The sequence below is a fragment of the Telopea speciosissima genome, unplaced genomic scaffold (genome assembly GCF_018873765.1).
Source record: "Telopea speciosissima isolate NSW1024214 ecotype Mountain lineage unplaced genomic scaffold, Tspe_v1 Tspe_v1.0145, whole genome shotgun sequence".
Taxonomy (NCBI): domain Eukaryota; kingdom Viridiplantae; phylum Streptophyta; class Magnoliopsida; order Proteales; family Proteaceae; genus Telopea; species Telopea speciosissima.
The window spans coordinates 49,752-73,201 of record NW_025317481.1 but is presented as its reverse complement, the minus strand read 5'-3'; the positions used below and the strand labels follow the sequence as shown (position 1 = coordinate 73,201).

At 42.4% G+C, this 23,450-nt stretch overlaps 1 protein-coding gene across 1 annotated transcript in view; it reads right to left on the bottom strand.

Moving 5' to 3' along the window:
• The window catches only part of LOC122647764 (BTB/POZ domain-containing protein FBL11-like), a 65,674-nt gene that overhangs the window by 6,000 nt on the left and 36,224 nt on the right, over positions 1-23,450 (bottom strand). Inside the window, exons 12-13 of the mRNA XM_043841087.1 lie at positions 13,222-13,266; positions 13,075-13,143 (exon numbers count right to left, since the gene is read on the bottom strand). Of these exons, the coding sequence (XP_043697022.1) occupies positions 13,075-13,143; positions 13,222-13,266 (114 nt within the window). The remainder of the gene's footprint in view (positions 1-13,074; positions 13,144-13,221; positions 13,267-23,450) is intronic.

Below are 23,450 nucleotides of genomic sequence, written 5' to 3'. Positions count from 1 at the left end.
TAGCTCTAAACTCTGCCTCTGCACTGGATCTGGCTACAACATGCTGTTTTTTGCTTCTCCATGTAACCAGATTACCTCCCACAAAGGTACAATAGTCGGAGGTAGATCTCCTGTCTGTAATGGATCCAGCCCAATCGGCATCAGTGAAACCTTCCACTCTCAAGTGATTGTGCTTTACATACAATAGTCCTTTCCCTGGAGAAGACTTCAAATATCTGAGAATACGATACACAACATCCAAGTGGCCACTCTTGGGGGCATGCATGAATTGGCTCACCACTCCCACTGCATAAGAGATATTTGGGCGTGTCATAGAAAGATAGATAAGCTTCCCCAATAGCCTTCGGTATTTTCCCGCATCAACAAGAAAAGGACCATAATCTTCTCCTAGTTTGTGATTCTGCTCAATAAGAGAATTTGCGAGTTTGCAACCTAACATCCCTGTCTCTGTCAACAAATCAAGAACAAACTTTTGTTGACATATGTTGATTCCTCTCTTGGTCATTGATACTTCAACCTAATAAGTACTTCAAGGGACCCAGATCTTTGATTTCAAACTGTTGAGCCAAGTAGTTTTTCAGTTTATCTATCTCAGTTGTATCATCTCCAGTGACCACAATATCATCAACATAGACAATGAGGGTTGTGATGGTACCATTGCCCTGCTTGGTAAAGAGACTGTGGTCAGCTTGGCTCTGGGAATATCCATTCTTCAGAATAGCCTGTCGGAAGCGCTCAAACCATGCCTTTGGTAACTGTTTAAGGCCATACAATGCCTTCTTGAGGAGGCACACTTTCCCTTTAGCTGAAGGCATTTTGAAGCCTGGTGGGGTTTGCATGTACACTTCTTCTTCCAAATCACCATGAAGAAAGGCGTTCTTCACATCCAACTGATATAATGGCCAATCTTTATTGGCAGCCAATGATAAAAGAACTCTTATAGAATTGTGCTTAGCCACAGGAGCAAATGTCTCCTGATAGTCAATTCCATAGACTTGACTGCACCCCTTGGCCACCAACCTTACTTTGTATCTCTCAACAGTACCATCAGATTTATACTTGATTATGTAGACCCATCTGCATCCAACTAGGACACATTCCCTAGGAAGATCCACCAATTGCCAAGTACCATTCTTCTCAAGTGCCATCATCTCCTCAGACATAGCTTGTCTCCACTTTGGGTCAGACATAGCATCAGTAAAATTCTTGAAAATAATAGCAGTAGAGAGGGTAGCAATGAAGGCAAGACTTGTAGGAGAACGAGCATCATAGGAAACAAATTGGGCTATAGGATTAGGACAAGCTCTTTTCCCTTTTTTAACAGCAATAGGAAGGTCTAAATCAGATGGAGTAGAAGGGATGTCATCTGATGGAGGAGAATGAATCTCAAGATGTGGATCCAAAGAAGATTCTCGGTAGGTCTTCTTACTCTTCAAGCTTTCACCTCTTTTGTACTCAATGTGGTAATCCTTCTCCTTACCCTTCTCATTATCAAAACCACTTTCAACAACCAATTCTGTATTCACACCTGATTGATCATCAGTATCAACCACATCTACAATTCTGTGTTCTCCAATGTCAAGCATAAAAGGAGAGATAGGTAGAGAAGGAAATCAGCAGCCTATTCACTTCCACAATTCTCCCCCTGAAGAGGATGCTAAGAAGGTGCAAAGAAAGGGACAGATTCAAGGAAGGTGACATCTTTGGAGATAAGACACCTACGAGAAGAAGGGTGATAGCACTTGTAACCTTTGGTAGTAAAAGAGTACCCAAGAAAGAGACACTTGAAAGCTTTGGGATCAAGTTTAGTGCGAGCGGATTTGTTAACATGTACATAACAAACACAGCCAAAGATTTTAGGAGGAAGAGAGAAAGCAGAAACCTGGGGAGATAAGATATCCAAGAGAGATTTGAAATCAAGAAGTTTGGTAGGCATGCGATTGATGAGAAAGGAAGCAGTGAGAAGAGCTGCAGACCAGACGGTCTTGGGAACATGCATGCCAAACAAGAGACTACGGGTGACCTTCAATAAATGGCGATTTTTCCTCTCAGCAACCCCATTTTGTTGGGGTGTGTCAACACACGTGAGCTGATGGATAATGCCATTATTAATAAAGAAGGGTTGGAGGCCACCAAACATGTATTCTCCCCCTTTATCAGACCGAACAATTTTGATTCGAGTATCAAACTGAGTAAGAATCATCGGATAAAAGTTCTTAAATGCATCACAAACATCACTTTTATGTTTCATAAGAACAGTCCAAGTAGTACGAGAAAAGTAATCAACAAATGACACAAAATAACGATAGCCAAATAAAGAGGTAGTTGGGGAAGGTCCCCAAACATCAGTATGCACAATATGGAAAGGAGCGGCAGTTCTATTACCATGATATGGATATGAAGAACGACAGTGTTTGTCAAACATACACGGTTCACATTGAAAAACATGAGAAGAAGCAATAAAAGTAAATAAATGAGGTAATCGTTTCCTTATTACAACAAAAGATGGATGGCCAAGACGACAATGCCATAACATAACAGAATCCACAGAACTACAATCATTACATCCACACAAAAAGGACTGAGTTGTGGGCAAAAAAGGTTCAAAAAGGTAAAGGCCTTGCTCCTCACGTTCACTACCAATAATCCCTCTTCGTCACCATATCCTGAAAAAGACAGTGAGAAGGAAAAAAGGTGACACAACAGTTCAAAGATTTAGTACAATGAATTACAGATAAAAGATTAAGTGTCAGGTTAGGGACATGAAGAACGGAAGTAAGAGAAATGGATGATGTAACAGGGATACTGCCCTTACCAGAGATGAAGGAAAGGGAGCCATCAGCTACCCTAACCTTATCCTTACCAGAACAAATGGTATAGGAATCATAATAATGGGACGTACCAGTCATGTGGTCAGTGGCTCCAAAGTCAATGACCCAAGACTAGGCTGTAGTAGATGCTGAGGTAGAGAGCTGCAAAGCTGAGGATAAAGAGGAGCTAGCCACTGTGAGTGTAGGAGATATGCTCAGTTATGACATGACCCTGCGAAACACTGTATCGGCCAAAGTGGAGTCATCTTGCGTAGCATCTGCCTCAGTTATAACAGAGTATGCTCCTCGAGCTCCCCCTCTACGGCCACCACAAGTACCACCTCGTGTACCAGGAGGACGGCCATGAAGAGTCCACCACCTATCCTTGGTATGTCTAAATCTCCCACAATGATCACATTTAAACCTGTCTCTGCCACCTCCACTAGCACCACTTGTCTCTACTGCTCTGTCTTCCCCATGGTTGGGCCCCTGGCCTCTACCACCACCACAGGTGTCCCAGAAAGAGGAAGAATTGAGAGCTGACCTCTCAAGAGATGATGCTGGAGCTGGTTCCATAGCAACACACCGAGTCTCCTCACTCTGTTAGTAGCTACAAACCTCATCAAGAGATGGAAGAGGGGACCGGCCTAAAATCTAGAGCCTGATTGGCTCATAATCAGGGTTCAAGCCACCAAGTAAAGTGAAGACACGCTCCTTTTCAAGGCTGTGATACACCTTCGCTTCATCCTCTGGGTTGGTCAATTGAAGATCCCTGTAGTGATCATACTCCTCCAAAAGACCAATATAAGCAGTATAGTACTCAGAAATGATCCTGTCACCCTGCCTCATTGAATTAATTTTTTGGTAGAGCTGATAGACCTTGGCAGAGTCACCCACTCTGTCAAATGTCTGAAGATACCCAAATTGCCTTGGCAGTTTCTTTTCGCATAAACCTTCTCCCAATCTCGGGCTTCATGGAGAAGAGTAGCCATGTCATAACTGTAGAATTTTCGGTCTCCCATTTCTCATAAGTAGGAGAGCCAGCCTCTGGGGCTTTAATAGCACCAGTAATATATCCAAGTTTCCCTTTACTCCTAGGGGATAACTTCACAGAATGTGACCAGTCCAAGAAGTTGGTGTTATCAAGCTTCACAATGGAGATCTGTGGATGAGCATTCTCATAAACAAACTGAGGGGCTGTTGGAGTGGGCTGTGAATCAGTTGAACCAAGCCCAGAAGTCTCGAAATCAACCATCTTGTAGGGAAAATGGCACTTGACCATAAACTAGGATACTAATCCAAGTGGGGAGTACACACTCAACCCAAAAGAGGAATCAAATACAAGAACAGAACAGAAACATCCTTGATAACACTTCACTCTAATACTCTCCAAAGAGTAACATCAACATTAAACAAGTTCAAAGGCTTCACAAAAGTTGTGCACAAGCATTACTCAACAAAGGAGGCAGCATATTGCAGTCCAAATGCAAGAAAAAACAGAAATCAGGCATTCTCGGCTTTACCTGGGCAGAAAAAAGGGTTCCACGAAAAAGAGTTCTGCTCAGATTGAGCCACTCAAGCAGCAAGAAGAAACACATGGACCTTAACCAACACCCTTGGACGATTCTAGTGACCCATTTCAAACCTCAAACCCATGCCAAGAGAGAGAGATACAAGGACTGCAATGTGGAGCTGGCGGTAACTCTAGCAGTGGCTAGAAGAACTTCAAATCATCAAGAGGGCTTCATCCAAGCTCAAACAGCAGTCGCAAACACTAGAATAGGTTATATCGAACCTATCTCATAGTCCTTTCAACAGATTTTTTACATAGGAAGCTTCTCCTTGAAATCCTTTGTGCCCTAGGATTTCAAAGAGAAGAAAAAATAGGGATAAGAGGCTGGATTTGACTCTCAAACCTGGATCTGATACCAAGTTAGATTTTAGGGTTAAGAAAGCAAGTAAGAGAGGAGGAAGAAGAAGAGAAAGGAGAAAGAATGAGACAAGGGAGAAGAGGGAAGAGTATTTTCGGTTGAATGTGTTGTGTGTGAGAGAGATCTCTCCACACCTATATTTTTTTTGGTGAATAAAAAATCTATTACCAAAGCCCAAGGGGGTGCGAAGAGGAAGAGAGGGGGGGAATACAAAGGAAAGAGAGGGGGGAAGAAACAAGCCCCGGGGGGGAGAGGGGCTGTAAAAGAGCACTATCTAAACCCCGGGAATCAACAATATGCCTGTTCCTTGAGGAGTCCAAAAGGGCCTTTTTAGGCAGGAAACTCAGCTTGGAGGAGACATCCGAAGAGATGGCTTTCCAAATTAAGTCGAAAGACCTAGAATTGGAGGTCCGTCTCCTAATGTTCCTCTCCATCCATATATGATAAAGGGCGGCACCAAACACAAGCTTGCCAATGGTGTCATAGATAGAGCAACCAGAGAAAGTCATGACCAGCCAGAGCCGCTCTCTAGCAAAGGGGAGGGGTCTCCTGCTATGGGGCTAAATAGACGACAATGCCTTTTTCCAGATGGTATAGGTAAAGGGGCAATCAAAGAAAAGGTGGTCAGTGTCTTCGGAACCACTCCAATAAAAGATACAAGAAGGGGGGACAGAGATTCTTCGATGAAGGAGGAAGGCTTGGGTCGGGAGGCAAAGGTTAAGGGCTCTCCAGGCTAAGAAGCTATGGCGAGGGATGTGACCTTTAAACCAGACAAGCTTGTGCTAGAGGACAGAAGGGGCATGGGTCCTAACAAAATTCCAGGCAGATCTAAAGCTAAAAAGGCCATTTGAGGAAGGGAGCTAAATAACCTTGTCCGCATGAGATGGGGAGGAAGAGGGAGGGAGGGGGGAAGGGAATGCCAGATCTGGGAGAGGATAAGGGGAAAGGGGGAGGGGGACCAGGATCCAAGGGAGATAATGGATCGAGCCCCAAAGAAATTATAGAGGACCCCATTAGGGTGCCAGGGGTCAAGCCAAAGGAAGATGGAAGAACCATCTGCAATAGAACAGGAAGTGGCTCTGAGCACCAAGGGGTGGAGGAGGAGGATTTTGCGCCAGACCCAGAAGGAATCCAAAGGGATGGGGACAGTCCAGATGGAGTCATTTTTTAGGAGATGGAAGTAAACTCAGAGAACCCAGATGGAGTCATGATTGGAGGAAATTTTTCAAATAAGCTTCAGAATACCCGCAGTATTGGAGTCGCGGATACGACGAATGCCAAGGCCTCCTTCCGATTTGGGAAGGCAAATGGATTTCCAGCTGACTGGATGGAGGAATTTGGAGGTTTCCTTCCCTTTCCAAAGGAAAGCACAAAAGAGGGATTCCATGGCTTTCATGGTAGCTTTAGGAAGGCCAAAGATGCCACACCAGTAAATGTAAGAAGATTGGAGAACCAATCTAATGCACTCAAGCCTACCAGGGTAGGAGAGGAGCTTGCCTTTCCAGAGCTGGAGACGCCTGTGGATATTGTCAAGCATGGGGGTACAGTGATGGCTAGAGAGCCTAGTAGGGATGAGGGGGAGGCCCAGGTATTTCACTGGGAGGGAGCCCAAGGAAAACCCCGTAAGGCGTAGGAGGATGTCTCTGTCGAAATCTAAGATTCCAGAGAGAGAGCTTGGACTTGAGAAGGTTGATACTGAGGCCAGAGAGACAAGACATGATAACAGAGATAGAAGAGGGGGGAAGCTTTGGAGAAGATCATTAGGTCGTCTGCAAAAGGCAAGATGGGTTAGGTTAAGGTGCTTGCATTTGGAAATGGGGGAGATAAGATAGAGGTCAGTTTTGGCTTGGATGCTCCTTGAGAGGACTTCCAAGGCCAGAGAGAAGAGGAAAGGAGAGAGGGGGCAGCCTTGGAGAATCCCAACTTTAGAGTGGAAAAAACCAGCGGGGGGGCCATTGACGATGGCAAAGTAAGAGGGGGAGGATATACAAGCAAGAATCCAATGGATGAAAGCAGGAGGGAAGCCCATCTGAGATAACACATCACAGATGAAGTCCCATCTGAGGGAATCACAAGCTTTGTGGAGGTCAATCTTTATAAAAGTAGCGGGCAAGTGGGATTGCGGTCAAAACCACACACAATTTCAGAGCAGAGGATGATATTATCCGTAATGCTTCTGCCAGAAATGAAGGCAGATTGGTTGGGGCTGACCAAGGATGGGATGACAAGCTGGATTCTGTTAGCCAGGATCTTTGTAATGAACTTGTAAAGGAGATTGCAAAGAGAAATAGGTCTGAAATCAGACAAAGAGGAGGCTCCATCTTTTTTAGGGATGAGGCAGAGAAAAGTCTGGTTAACCTGAGCAAGCTGGCTGGGGTTGAAGAAGAAGCTGCGGACGGCTTTGATGAGATCCTCTTTAATATGGTCCCAGTAGCTAAGGAAAAACCCCATACTGAAACCATCAGGGCCAGGGGCCTTGCTGGATTTATGGAACAGGATAGCCTTGGAAATCTCATCATCAGAAGGGATGGCAAGGAGGGAGCTAGCCAGGGAGAAGGGGACAAATTTGTTAATGAGGTCTGGGGGGCAAGGGGAGGAGGGGGGAGGGGAGGGTTAAAAAGGGAAGAGAAGTAGGAGACAACCTCGGACTTAATATCGAGGACGGAGGAGAGAGGGGATCCATCCCGAGCAATGAGCAAGGTGATGGAATTGGAGCTCAACCTGGCTTTTAAAGAACAGTGGAAGAAAGCAGTGTTTGAATCACCAAGCTCCAACCACTTAATGGGATTTCTGGCGGAGAAAGCTTTCTTCATGAGAGGCGAGGGAAGAGAGCTCTTCCGAAAGCTCTCTCTTCCTCAGCCAACAAAGGGTTGAGCGGATCCGATTGAAGGCACTAGCAAGGTCGAATCGACAGGAAGAGACACGGGAGGGGATATTACCAAAGGTGGAGGAGTTCCATGATTTGAGGGTTGATTTGGTGAGGCGAAGCTTTTTGGCAAAGGCAATGAGAGGGAGGGAGGGGCAGTAGATGGGAGAGCTCCAGGCTTTGAGGATGGTTGGCAGGTAAAGATGATGGGAAGTCCACATGTCAAAAAATTTAAAAGGTTTGGGACCGAAGGAAGAATACTGCTGGATAAGAAGATGGTAAGGGCAATGGTCAGACAAACCTTGGGGAAGGAAATTGGCTAGGGAATGGGGGAAGGCGGAGAGCCAAGCTTCATTGATCAGGAATCGGTCCAGCTTGCAAGCAATCCGATCATTTCCCCCTCTACGGTTGTGCCAAGTTTGGGGGGATCTTAACCATCTAAGATCATCAATACCTACATCCTCGATGCAATCACTGAAAGCATTAACAGATTGGGAATCGAGGGGGCGGCCACCAATTTTCTCAAATTGGAATCTGACAACATTAAAATCACCTCCCACCCCCCAAGGAAGGGATCCAGTCCCGGCTTTAAGGAGAGCCAGATCATCCCAAAGGGAGGAACGGTTAGCAGGCCGATTAAAGGCATAAACTACCGTGAGGTAGAAGGAGAGGGAGGAGTTAGGAAGGGAGAGAAGGAGATGCATAAGTTGGGGGGAGGAGTGAGAAATTGAGAAGTAGATTTTAGAGGGGTCCCAAAGGATCCCCATTAGGAGAATGGTTGTAATTGGAGATAAAGGACCAAGAAGGGGCAATGAACGCCATAATGCGAGAAGCATTCTCAAGGAGGATGCGGGTTTCGAGAAGGGCGCAAAAGGACGAGTTGGAAGACTTAATGAGGGCTCTAATGCCATGATGCTTGTCCAAGGAATTGAGACCCCTGACATTCCAGATGAATCCAATAGACATGGAGAACTAAGGGGAAACTTCTGTACCTCCTACGGGAGTAAGCAAGGGTGGGACGATGGCGAGCAATAACAGGAGCTGCGAGGGAGCTACTAGTCCCACCAGGGGGAACAGAGGGGCAGGGGGAAGGGGAGATCTGACTAAACCCAAGGGGGGGGGGGGGAACTCAGCGGACAAGGAAAGGGGGGTGGGGGAGGTGAAGGGTAAAATGGGTAAGTCAAGATGAGGGTGGGAGGGGTTAGGTTCGGTGAGGGGTTTGGAGGAAGTAGATCGGGTAGGGGGTGAAGTGGTTGACGGGTATAAATGGGTTGGAGTGGGTCGGGTAAGAGGTGAAGTGGTGGACAGGTCATGGTTTGGGTTAAGGTTCTGGTATAAATGGGTTGGGGGTGTAAAATGGGAAGGTTATAAGTGAAATAGGATGGGGATGGCTTGGGGAGAGGTTGGGCCAGGTTAGGAGAAGGGGAGGGTTGGTTAGAAGTACGAAAGGGTAAGGTGGGGCCAAGGTTAGAAGTTGTACCAGGATTAGGGGGAAACTCAAGGAGAGGAGGGTTTGGTAAAAGGGGGGGGGGGGAGGTTGAAGCTGTGTGAAGACAAAAGGGGATTTGCAGAACCAGGGTAAAAAGCTTTGTGCATCAGGCCACGCGAAGGAGCAAGTCTTCGAACAAAAGAGGAGCTTCTGGGAGCAGGCCGAGACCGATCCCTGATTGGGTCTGCAACAACAGAAGCCAGGGAAGGCAGGGCCTAAATCTTCGATGCATTCAGGTATGGAGAGGAACTGTCAGAGGCGACAGTTGCTATTTTGGAGGAACCATCTCTTTGGCAAGGGGATCTTTTCTGCAAGGAGCCTAAGCCAAGAATATTACATACACCTCCCTAGGGAGGTAAAAGATAAGAAAATTTAAAAAGGAAAAAATACACAATAGCGCAACTAGACTAAAGGCTAGTTCCCAAACTACCCTAATCACATAACTTCTAACAACTCTAAAATAAAGTTATCAGTTTCTTCAGCTAAAGTTATAAGGGGAGTAACAGGGCCATAATTAATCTAATGGAAGGGGTTCACTTAGATAGAATAAAGACAAAGGACACATAGGGAATTAAGAATTATAAAATAAGGGTAAACTAGGTATAATTGAAAACTAAAGGGTATATGGAAATTAGATTGAATAATGAGGGTAAAGTTGGAAGGGAGAAACAAAAAGAGGATAAATAGGAGGGGTGGGGGGCAGATTGGTCCTTAGACCAATTAGAAGGATCGTGAAAAAAAGGAGGTAGGGTCATCAACCTCCGTCTATCGAACCAGGAGAAAAGCCTTTGATTTCGATAGATAACATGCCCAATTCAAGACATCCAGCTCGCAAGGGGGAGTAGTGGAGGTTAGAACCATGGCAAAGGGTCTTCAAAAACCAGGTATGATCATGTCGACTTCCCATCTTTCAACAGTCTGAAACTCTTTTTTTTCCACTAGCGGTAACCCGAGAAAGGAACTCGATCAATGTCACAATAAGAAGGGGTTTTAGGGATGGAAACCTATGGTTTAGGATTTGTCCTAGAGTTACCCTCAACACTAGTTTGAATTGAGGAGAAGAGCAAAGAGAGAGGTCATACCACTCTCAGTGAGACACCCGGTAAATTTAGAGCAGAGAATAGGGAAAGAAAACAGAAAAGAAGGAGAAGAAGAAACAGGAAAGGGGAAAAATAATGAATAACAGAGAAGGAAGAAAAGGAAGAGAGAAGGACATGGCGTACCTAACTAGAGGGAAGAGAGAGATTCAAGGAGAGGAAGATGGATGAGTTTCGGCTTTGATACCAAATTGGTGGAGGGCCAATTAGAGAATGGGAAGATATCGGAGATGGAATCTTAGAGTTACAAGGGAGAAAGAGAATCATGTAACCACACACTCACATTGAGCAACCCAATCAACTTTCTATTTCAAATCTGTTTTTATCGTTGGGTACATGCAAGTATTTTATATAGGAAAAACAAAACAAAGACACCTAACTGGAATGTAAAACCCAAACTGATTCAAGCTCTATCTCCTATTCCTACATAATCTATTTAAAACAAACCAAGATAATAAAAGAAATAAAAGACTACAAACTATACCCCTACCAGTCTTTATTAGACAAAAAACCCAGGTTGGGCCGGTTCCATCTGGGTTTGGGTTTCCAAACCTCGTCATGCTGGTCCAACCAGTCGAGTGCTACTGCATCAAGTCCTTTTTATGAGAGTTTGGCAATTTCAAAAGGTCTTTATATATGTAATACCCCCATCAATTAAGCATGAGTTGAGTAAAGAATTTTGAGTTTTGGAGCTATTGAGTTGTGCATATGGGACTTGTTTTTTCAGATCTGGTTGACTACTTCACCAGGTGTTCTCTTTCCTTTATTCCTTCTATTTATCCTTCTTATTTTTCTTATTATCCTCATAGTTCTACTACTTCTTTCCTGGTTTCTTTTAATTTCTACTTTATTCATCGAATTCACGTTCTGCTTATATACCTGCTAAAACTGAATTCTATCTTTCAAATCTGGTTATTAGCTATCAGTTAACATTATTATTGAATTGATTATCAACTCTGATGTCCATATTCTGCTGGGATTTCTTAGTTATTGAATTTAGCCTGAAATTTAAGCAGCCTAGGAATCATCTATAATTCCTCATCTGATTTTCAAGATTTTTTTTTTGTTAGTTGATAAACCGGACAAAAAACATAGTTCTAAAACTCCCCGAGATCTTGGCGAGATCTCGAAAAACTCGAAAATCTCGACCTGGTTGAGATGAGTTCTCTTACGAGACCCAAATCTGCATGGTTTCGGTAAACTCGACCGAAATTTGGGTGAAATCTCAAAAATCTCAGATATCTCGACCTGCTTAAGAAGAAACTACTAATGTTTCTTCTCGAACACTATGATCTGGCATTCATATGTCATGCAGACGGAAGACAATGCACGTCAGTTCCATCGGACCATGAGTGGATCTGATCCAGCATGTCATAGTTCATATCATTAGACAGTCACAGACTCACAATATTGTATTATTGGGACATAGATGACTGGTGTGTCTGCAACATATGTATTGTTCACTGTACTTGGATGTCTATTTAATATGCATTGTCCACTCATCACTATACTTTTGTAGTTTTTACATCAAGTCCTTAACTATTTCTTAAATAATTATTCAATATTATGTGTCTTCCTCCATTGTTGCATAATTTACATGTTTTATTAGCTCAGTATGTCTCATAGCACTCAAACAATGTATATAGGCAAATATTACATAAGGATTCAACGTTTACTGCTAGGCCAAGGGTGCAAATCCAAAGCACAAAATTGGGTGCTTTTTTCTTTTTTACAATTTGAAGATTTAAATATATTTATTAAACCTAAAACAAGCTTCTTTTAAAGTTTCAGAGCCAACTATGGCCATTTGCCCCCTGAAACATCAAACCGAAACCAAAAAAAACATGCACCGGCGAGTTTGAGATCTCGAGAATCTTGACCTGGTCGAGACACCTCCTTGAGACAAGTTTTTGAACCTTGACAAAAATGAATACTCAACCAGACTTTCAGGCGAATCAGGCAGTTGGTCTGAGAGTTATATAAATTCTCCCCATTACTACTATCAATTCTGTCCTGCTCCCTTCGTATTGATTCTACATAGATCCTGATATAATTGTAGTTCATGTTTCTAGAGTCTTTCTATAACTCTGAACTACATTAGTTTGTATCCCTGCATTTCAATATTTGCATATATGAAAGGATTCTTTGCCAATCTTGTCTCCAACAAGAATAATTCATGGACAGAAATACAAACAGTTGAATTGAATCTACAATGTACGTGGAGAAGAAAAACAATCCTTTTTTTATAAGAAAAAGACAATTTCAACCCTTTGACTTCTAAAAGTCATAAAGAAAGAGCAGATTCCCTCAATGACTACGTGCTAACAAATGAGTAACAAGGTCTTTCAAATGTATTGGTCTTCTACCTATTCATGGTCTTTAAATGATAGGGGAGAAAGGAATGTAGAGAAATAATGACTAATGAGGCATCACTGAACCATTAGGACACAAGAAATTTAAGAGAAACTTCACAGAACAGAAAAAGATGAAGTAAGGAACTAAGGGGGTGTCAGATGAAGCACTCTTTGTTTAGAAGATGTGTGAATCTGCTCCTTTGGATCTCCAATACTGCATAATCTGACATGTGGTCAGAATCCAGAGAGGCATCCACAATGTAGACCCAAGGAGAATCTTCCAAAACAGATCTTCCACCCCCCCCCCCCTTCACCGGCATTGTCAATCAGATAGTTTGGGAACATACACAATGCAATATTTCAGTGGGCACTGCCACCTCATAATGTGATTCTTGACCAAAGAGATCCGTCAAATGTTTCTCAGTGATGGTTCGGAAAAATCAAGGCCACTACCCACTAGTGTCAATTAGAATTTCCCAGAGTATATCAACTTCAAAATAAAAGGTTTGAAGCCTTATATAACTTACGCTAGGACTATCGAAGCCACCTTCATTTGCATCACACAGATCCAGTGCTAATATCCGAAGCATGGGCATCTGTATCATGGAAAAATAAATTGATTGGGGATGTCCAAGCTAAATTTCCTGTTCAAAGACATACATCTAAAAACTTACCTTCGAAGCAGCATCAATAATGAAGTTTCTTCGGATTCCACAACCCTGTATTGCGATAGAAAGAATTTATATAAACTCATCACCCCCCTGAAAAAATAAAATCATCTACACACTAAACAGTGTGAGGATGAGCATGTACAAAACTACTTAAAAGAGTGTTTTACATTTCTTCACATGCTGATGAATGGAGTTGTGAGAGTAAATTAAATTAGTTACACAAAACAGTTAGTTTCTTCCGGAGAAAGGCCTAAACTCTTGTATGAAGGGTACAAAATAATATAGAGAAACCTATCGGAGAGTTCCAATAAAGACTTGGGACCATCCCAGCCTATTTTGGTTCCCTTGGTGCATTCTAATGTTTTCAATTCATACGATTCATCAAAGTCAGAGGCTTAAGCATTTTACTGCTGAAAGTATTCAAGAAATAAAATGGAGATATGCTGAGAGCATTCAAGAGTAAAATGAAACAGCCAGGTGGGACATGGCATCAAAAACCTCATGTAAATAAAGCCTGATATTCAGCACAAATGGGCCACAAACACAACAGTGTCAGTAAACAGCCTGTTCGATATATATTGTTGTGTGCCCTTCCTAACAGCTCGAGCTTTTTGGATAAGCGGTTGTCACACAGAAAATTCAAGGTATTTAGCAACTTTTGCTCCCTTGCACCCCCAGTACAAGCACCTCAAACTACCCAAGTGCTCCCACTTGAAATAGTTATCTGAATACGGATCCTAGTGCCCTTTCAACAGAAAAGCAAGAACCACTAACAGGCTAATAGTCTTGAATTCTTGATTATGGGAGCGAAGAAGCTCAGTAGTGGGATGCCTTGTTTCGCGGCACATAGGGTCTAGCACTTTTTTCCTAATCAACATTGGATTTAACCTACTTGGTGCACTAAGCGGACATAAATTGAGTGTGTTCCCTACCTCCTATCTTGGACCCCAACAGGAAGCGACAAAAATAAAAGGCTATTTGAGATCCAGTTATTGAAAGAGTTAAAGACAAGTCTAGCCCCATGTAAAAGTAAGTTCCTCTCTCAAGGATGTAACTTGACCTTAAGACAACAACTGTGACCTACTGCCAGCTTCTTATCTTTGCTTTCAATGTGCTCTTCAGATACAGCAAAGATTTGGCAACTACACCAACTCCCTATTTTTTATTTTGAGGCTAACTTTAAGAGCCATTTGATACAACAAAATATTGAGTAGCAAATGTTGAATAAAGTAGGAAAGCCCATGAAATACCACTTGGGGGTCCAACCCAAACAATAGGTGAAGATAGCCCAAGGGTATATTAAGACATATCTAAGGTCCCAGATAACCAATGTAGGGAAATACCTCAAATCCCAACATCTCAACACTCCCCCTCACGTGTAGTTTTGGCATACACGTGGGTATACATCTTAAGGAAGACAACAAATGAACCTGTCTCTGATATCATGTTAGAGTCCATCTCAAAAGATCAGTCTGTTAAGTGGAGGAACTCACAGGTATATGAAGACAAGGATGATCCCACTCACAGCCAATGTGGGATCCAACAGCAAAGTCCATGAGTGGCAGATCTTTATCAAAGTCAATAGAACCCTTGCCGGCAAGTGGCTATGGGAATTGTGAAAGAAAACAAGAATTTGGGACAGAAGGCATTTGTTTTGAGAAAAGATTCTATGAATAGGGAAGTTAAGGAGTTGATCTAAGCAACAGCATGGGGATTTTGAATGTAATTGAAAACGGTATCAATCTTCGCTTCAAGGCACCCAGCTAGTCAATAATTTATACTTAGTTTTGGGGGAATAAGTGGTATCAGGAGGAGAGCTTAACGATTCTTTATCCTGTGTTCTATATCATTAATGAAGGCAAGAAAACTAGAGCTTGAGACTTCTATAAGAAGATTGATGAAAAGTTTACTTAGGCTCTGAAGTTCACCATGATATAAATGATTCAGTAGTATTATCATGGCTGGACCGGCATGGCCTGATCTGGAAACCCAGATCCAAGCAAAACCAGCCTAGTAGACTTCTGGTTTAATAAGGACTGGTAGGGGTTTATTTGTTTGTTTTTTGGGGTTAATCTTGTAATTTTGACTTAATTTTATTTGTTTGAGATATAAGTAGAAGGGATTTGGTTTAATAGTTTCCTAGTTAGAGTAGAAACCTATTTCAGTTTTAGAGGAGTCTTTATTTTTCTTTAAATATGCTTGTGATACGATAGAGAAAGATTGAATAGAATGACTTGAAGAAAGAAGTTGAGTTGCTGTGTTGTGTTGTGATAGCCTATTGGTTGGCCGTATCTCCTTCCCTCTCTCACCCTCCCTGGTTTCGTTGTCGTTCCTGCTCAGGTATTCTTAACCTTCTTTCCTTCTTTCATTTCTGTTTTGTTCTTCCTCTTTCTTCTTCCTATTTTACTGCTACTCACTCACCCAACCATTCTTAGTGCCCTGTTCTAACTTCTAACGACACCAACAGCCCCATCTCTAGCAGGTTCAACCCCCCTCATTACTTCCTTTTTCTTCCTTAGATCTATGGTGGAACTGTGGAAGTACCACTGGTATAGGCGATTCCAACCCTCAAGTCTCACTTCCTATGTCCTCCTCTGTCATGAGATCGAAAATGAAGTTCAGGTCTGGTCAAAACTCCTACAGCCAGTTCAGATTTCAGGTTTAAAAACCTTTTCTTCACTTTCTAGTTTGGAGTGACCATATTTTTTTTTTTTTGGTGATTAAAAAAATATATTACCAAAGCCCGAGAAGGGCAGGGGAGAAAAAGGGGGGGAATATACAGAGGGAAGAGAGGGGGGGGAGAAAAACAACCCCAGACCAACTAAGAAGGGGGCTGTAAAATAGAAACATCTAATCCCCAGGAGATAACAATATGCTTATTCCTTGGGGAGTCAAAAAGGGGCTTGTGAGGAAGAAAGCCGAGCTTCATGGAGACATCAAAGGAGATGGCTTTCCAAATCAAGTCGAAAGACCTAGAGTTGGAAGTCCATCTCCTAAGGTTCCTCTCCCATCCAAATGTGATAAATAACAGCGCTAAACACTAACTTTCCAATCGTATCACAGCTAGAGCAGCCAGGGTAAGTCATGAGCATCCAGAGCCACTCTCTAGCAAAGGGGAGGGGTCTCCTGTTGCGAGGCCAGATAAAAGAAAGGGCTTGTTTCCAGATTGTAGAGGAAAAGGGACAAGCAAAGAAGAGGTGGTCAGTGTCTTCGGATCTGTTCTAACAGAAGGCACAGGTCAGGGAGACGGGGATACTACGGTGGAGGAGAAAAGTTTGGGTGGGAAGGCAAAGGTTAAGGGTTCTCCAGGTTGTGAAGCTATAGCGGGGGATATGACCTTTGAACCAAACAAGATTGTGCCAAAGGACCGTACGGGTTTGGGGTCTAACAAAGTTCCAGGCAGAGCTGAAGTTATAAAGGCCATTGTGGGAGTAACCATTAGTTGCACTTAAGAGGGTTATGAATTGGGAACTATACCGTGAAATCTCAGTTCGGACTTGGTAGTTGGTATGAGAGAGTTCACACATCTGGAATAGACATAGATTTACCGCTGGTTCCTTTCTAATCGAGAGGAAGAAGAAAACTCTTCTATTTGTCTTTTTAAAGACCAAGTTTCCTGCTATTAAAATTAAGTCCATCTTTCTTAAGTTGGATTCCACTATTTGTTACCTTCACTTTAAAGGGCCTAACAGATTACTGAATTTACGAGATTACCACTGTCATTTATAGTTGAGATTTTATCACTTAGGGTGGGCCCATAGTGTCCAAAATTTGAGGTTTTGTGACCCGGGATCCCATCAATAAATGACTAGTAAATAATGCTAATTGTTAAATTGGTTTTGACCTGCATTTCGCTCAGCTAGACATAAATAAATATATTTTAAGACTATGTAAATTGGCATCCAGTGCTTTCTTCTCTTAAATCTTACTAGTTCCTACAATCCAAAACAAAGCCCAGAGATCAAAAGGTCCACACAGTAAGCTTAAACACTGATTTGGACTAGTCTGTCCATCTCCATTTGACATTGGTCTAACGGTTGTCATAGTAGGGGACTAGGGGTGCATCAGAGGATGGAATTTTATTCTTCCTTGGCCTAAAAGCAACAAGTGACAGACCATAAATATACAACTTGATAATTCTGCAGTTCGTGTTCCCCCCTCCCCCCCCCCCCTCTACTTTGGCCCTGAATTCATGTTTAAAAAAAAGGCTCAAGCAGTTGCACCACCAGTTAATACTGTTAGAGATAGGGGTACTTTAGTCTCTAGTTTCCTGGAATGTTATGTTAAGTTGTAATTACATCTTTTTTACTTTTTTACCTTTTACCTCCCTAGGGAGGCATGTCTAATTTCCATGGTGTTTAATGAAACATTATAAGGGAAAGGAATCAAATTCTCTCTTCCTAATGGTCTCTCATCTCTTCTTCTTCTTTCTTCCTTCTCCTCTCTTCTTCTCTTCTCTTCCCTTCTCACCTCTTACTCCCTTGTCTCTTGTTTGATTCAACTCATTCTTGATTTCTAACTTGGTATCAGAATAGGTTTGAGAGTCGACCAAGCTTGCACTGTTTCTTTCTACCTCTCTTTGGAACCCTAGAAAAGTAGAGGGTTCCAATAGAGGCTGTACCATGTAAGATAATACTCCAAGAAGACTTACTAGAGTTCTTTCATCAACTTCAAGACCTAATGCGGGAAACTTTAGGGCTGTGAAGGCCGATTGAAGAGAAAGAAGCCCAGAAATGCATTACCACTAGCCTCCTCTTCTTGTTTGAGTATCTCCTTGTTTAAGCCACCATTTGGACTGAGCTTGCTAGAATTGCCCAGCAGATACGTTTCAGGCCCATAAGGCTTCGGTTGTTGGAATGGTATGGTTTGGGAGCACACCCCATTCTCCCCAGGCTTCCCAGTTACCACCAGGTTCACCTCTTCTTCTTTGTTTTGCCTAAAATACCTTGTGGTGTGTTGAATGGTTGTTATTTTTTAATGAGTTATATTACGTGGGACTTATTGGTTGCTGTAGAATAAGATTATGTTGCGAGAAATGCATTTGACCTGATTTCAAATCAAGGAACTGTGGTTTGTTTGCTTGCTGATTTTTCTTTTAGGTCGAGTATACTCCCTAGTTGATTGTTGTGTTGGCGAAATGGTTGTGAAATGCCTCATATGGTTGTTTGAGTTGATTATGAGATGTTGTTACCCTTCGAAGGGTTTGTTTAAGTGAAGTTCCTCACATTTGGAGCTTGTTTTTCCTTGCTGGAATTTTTTCTCGAAGTGGGACTGCTTGGTGTTAGTGAGGAATGTTGTTTGAGCTCCTCTAGTGGTTGTGTGATGAGGTTATACTTTCAAGAATGTTGCGGTGTTGAATTTCTTTGAGATGTTTGCGTTGATGCACTATGTTCACCAGTGTTTGAAAACCTTCTTTAGGCTGAGAATACCCTCCCCATTTGACTTTGGGTATTACTCCCACCTTGTAAGTGTTTTTCTTCAGCCTGTCTAGGTCAGTGAATCGACAGCGGTTATTTGGAGAAGTCTCACCTGAGATGAACTGTTTCTGTTTGGGTAGAGTGTGTACTCCCCATTGAATTTGAGTATCAACCCCACTTTTTTCATGTATTCCTACATATGTCAGCTATTGGAGGAATATGCCTGGTTCCACCCCAAGGAAATGACAGGGATCGATTCAGCTGTAACCATTGTGGGAAATCTGGACATACTAGAGAGAGATGTTGGATACTTTATGGCTGTCTTCCTGGTATGCAAGGCAACAAGAAAGGGGGAGCCAGAGCCCACACTTTGATGACTAAGGTTGCCCCCATGGGATCTCCATCTAGACTACAGACCGACATCAGATCTCTCACTCAGGATGATATTGCCGCATTTTGCAGGGTTTTGCCATATCTGAATCGCTCTACTTCTACACCTACAGTGTCAGATTCTTCAGCTCCCACTTTATAGGCCTCTACATCTACTCCTTCCACTACCTCTACGTGGGTCATTGACTTTGGAGCCACTGAACATATGACCGTCATATCTCAGTTTCATGACTCCTACTCTATTTGTTTTGGTAAGAATAAGGTTAGGGTTGTTGATGGTTCCCTTTCTTCTGTTTCTTGTAAGGGTAGTGTCCGTGTCACTTCATCTATCTCCCTTGACTCTGTTATTCATGTTCCTTAGTTTAACACTCATCTCTTATCTGTGAGCCACCTAACCAAATCCTTGAATTATTGTGTCACTTTTATCCATCTCATTGTGTTTTTCAGGATTTGGTGACAAAAAGGATTATTGGCAATGGACGTGAGGAGGAGGGACTCTACCTTCTTCATCCAGGAACATCCCCTCTACCTACTGCTCAGTCTTATGCATGTGGGCGCAGTGACACTAGTACCGTTGACTTTGTGATGTTGTGGCATCAACGTTTGGGTCACCCTTCTTTCAGTGTTATGAGACAAAAATTGCCACATTTGTTTTCTTCAATTCCTTCTTCCCATGTATTTCAGTGTGAACCTTGCCTATTTGCTAAACATTGTTGTTCTTATTATCCTTACAATGGCCATAGATCCATTGTTCCCTTCCATATTGTGCATACTCATGTTTGGGGACCTTCTCCACTACATCTTTATCTAGTTACAATTATTTCGTCTCATTTGTTGATGATTATTCTCGGTCCACTTGGACCTTTTTGATGAAATATAAAACTGATGTCTATGATGCCTTTAAAAATTTCTATCAGATGGTTTTTACTCAGTTTGAAACTAAAATCAAAATTGTTCGTTCTGATCATAGTTATCAAGGCGGGAAAGCGACCATGGCTTTTTAGAGGGACAAAATTTAAGGTGACACCGCCATGGCGGCAAGGCGCCCGCCATGGCGCCCAAGGCGTTCAAGGCGACCAAGGAGCCTGGACGCCATGGCGATGCCTTGGCGACGCCTTGATAACTATGGTTCTGATAAAGGAGGGGAGTACATGTATGGTAGCCTTCAAAACTTTTTCACTGATAATGGCATTATCCATCAAGTAGCTTGTGTTGACACACCCCACCAGAATGGGGTAGCTAAGAGGAAAAATCGTCATTTATTAGAGGTTACTAGAAGTCTTTTATTTGGCGTGCATGTTCCTAAAACCTTTTGGTCCGAAGCTCTTCTCATTGCTACCTTTTTAATCAATCGCATGTCCACTAAACTTCTAGACTCCAAATCCCCTTTGGAAACATTGTCTCCCCAAACTTCTACTTTCTCTCTTCCTCCCAAGATATTTGGGTGTGTCTGCTATAACCATGTCAATAAATCTGCTAGGACTAAGCTTGATCACAAGGCCCTCAAATGCATTTTCCTTGGATATTCCTCATCTACCAAGGTGTATAAGTGCTACCACCCCTCTTCCCAAAGGCGACTTCTCTCCAAAGATGTCACCTTCTTTGAATCTATACCTTTCTTTCCTCCTTCTCATCAACATCCTCTTCAGGGGAAGCATAGTGGGAATGAAGAGGCTATTGATATCCCTTTCCTCCCACCATTGTCTACTTCTCCATTTCTTTTTTATATTGGGAAACACAAATAAGGGGTTGTTGTTGATATTGATGATCAATCAAGTGTTGGCTCTAACATTGGTACACATTCAGGTGTTGATGCTAACAATGAAAAAGAGTTATTTGTGTACAAAAGAGGTGAATGTTTGAAGGGAAAGGGAAAGAAGACCTGCTAAGAGTCCTCTTTGGATCCACATCCTGAGTTCCATTCTCCTCAGTCATGTGACATCCCTTCTCTTCCTTCTGATTTAGACCTTCCTATTGCGGTTAGAAAGGAAAAGAGAGTTTGTACTAATCCTATTGCCAAGTTTGTTTCCTATAATGCTCTCTCTCTTGCAAGTCTTGCTTTTACTGTTGCCCTCTCCTCTGTTTTTCCGTTCCGAAGAATGTCATTGAGGCTATGTCTAACCCAAAGTGGAAGCAAGCAATGTCGGATGAAATGATGGCTCTTGAAAAGATTGGTACTTGGAAATTGATAGATCTTCCCAGGGGGAGAGTTCCAGTTGGAAGCAGGTGGGTCTACACAATCAAGTACTAGTCAGATGGTGCGATTGGGAGATACAAGGTAAGGATGGTAGCCAAAGAGTACAGTCAAGTATACGGGATTGATTATCAGGAGACATTTGCTCCTATGGCTAAACATAATTCCATAAGAGTCCTCTTATCATTAGCTACAAATACAGATTGGCCATTGTTTCAATTGGATGTGAAGAATGCTTTCCTCTTATCATTTGCAGCAAATAGAGATTGGCCACTGTATCAATTGGATGTGAATAATGCTTTCATCCATGGTGACTTAGAGGAGGAAGTATACATGCAGCCCCCTCCTAGCTTCAAGTTTCCTTCAACTGAAGGGAAAGTGTGTCTCCTCAAGAAGGCTTTATATTGTCTCAAACAATCCCCAAATGCATGGTTTGAGAGGTTCAGACAGGTTATTCTGAAGAATGGGTATTCCCAGAGTCCAGCTGATTACACCTTATTTACCCGGCGAGGTAATGATACTATTACAGCCCTTATTGTGACATTGTCTATGTTGATGACATTGTAGTGACTAGTGATGACAGAGATGAGATAGCTAGGCTGAAGACCCACTTGGCTCAATAGTTTGAGAATAAAGATTTGGATCCCCTGAAGTATTTTTGGGAAAATAAAGTGTCAAGGACCAAGAGGGGAATCAACATATGTCAAAGGAAATTTATTCTTGATTTGTTGGAAATCTGGAATGCAAACCAGCAAGTTCTCCCATTGAGCAGAATCACAAACTAGGAGAAGATTGTGGTCCCTCTCTTGTTGATGTAGGGAAGTACCATAGGCTAGTGGGGAAGCTCATCTATTTGTCTATGACTCGCCCAGATATTTCTGATGCAATGGGAGTGGTGAGCCAGTTTATGTATACTCCCAAGAGTGGGCACTTGGATGTTGTATACCGCATTCTCATAGACTTGAAATCCTTTCTAGGAAAAGGATTATTGTATGCCATACACAATCACTTGAGAATAAAAGGTTTCACAGATGTTGATTGGGTTGGATCCATCTCAGACAGAAGGTCTACATCTAGTTATTGCACATTTGTGGGAGGTAACTTAGTCACATGGAGAAGCAAAAAACAGCCTGTTGTAGCTAGATCCAGTGCAAAGGCAGAATTTAGAGCTATGGCTCATGGAGTTTGTGAACTCATATGGTTGAGACGATTGGTCAAGGAGTTGGGATTTAACACTAAAGGGCCTACACGGTTCTAGATAACAAAGCAACTATGAGAATTGCTGACAACCCAGTGCAACATGACAGAAACAAAGCACATAGAAGTGGACAGATACTTCATCAAGGAGAAGATAGACTCTAGCTGCATCTACACCCCATTTGTGCAGACTAGTGATCAACTAGCGGACATCTTCACCAAAGGCCTCACTACTCTTCAGTTTAGTACCGTATTATGCAAGCTGGGAATGCATGACATTTATTCTCCAACTTGAGGGGGAGTGTTAGAGATAGGGATACTTTAGTCTCTTATTTACTAGAATGGAATGTTATGTTAAGTTGTAATTATATCTTTTTTTTCTTTTTTACCTTTTACCTCCCTAGGGAGGCATGTGTAATTTCCATGAAGTGTTTAATGTTGTGGGTTGAAAGAGAGAATGAGAGAATGGATTAATAATATTATTTCATTGATAGGTAAGCCCCTCTATTTATAATAGAGGGGAAAGTTACAAAGGACTGAACTAGGCGATGTGGGACTAAACCCACATAGCCAACGGTAGACATAATTATCCTAACTAGCTGACTCTATAAGAGCAGCCACGTAAACCTAATAACATAGGAATAAAACTACCCCTAAAGGACCAGAATACCCCCACAATATTTTGGATTACATATTCCAACACTCCCCCTCAAGTTGGCGCATACAGGGTACTAATGCCCAACTTGAACAAAATTGGAAGAAACTAAGTTGCAACAAAATCCAGCTTGACATATGAATGCAGCTCCCAAATAAACCTTCAAGAATTTGAAATAATTGATCTCCAAAACCTGGGCAGCCTTGATCAGCAAACTTTCACCAATCTCCAACAGCTGTCCAGTGATGAATCTCTGACTGATAATCTTGAAGATAAACAACTAGGGCAGCAAGCAGTGGAAACAAATAAATCAGGCAACAGAAATGATCAACCCAACTGTAGAACCTCATATAGGCAGGCAATAACCAAACATCTTCAA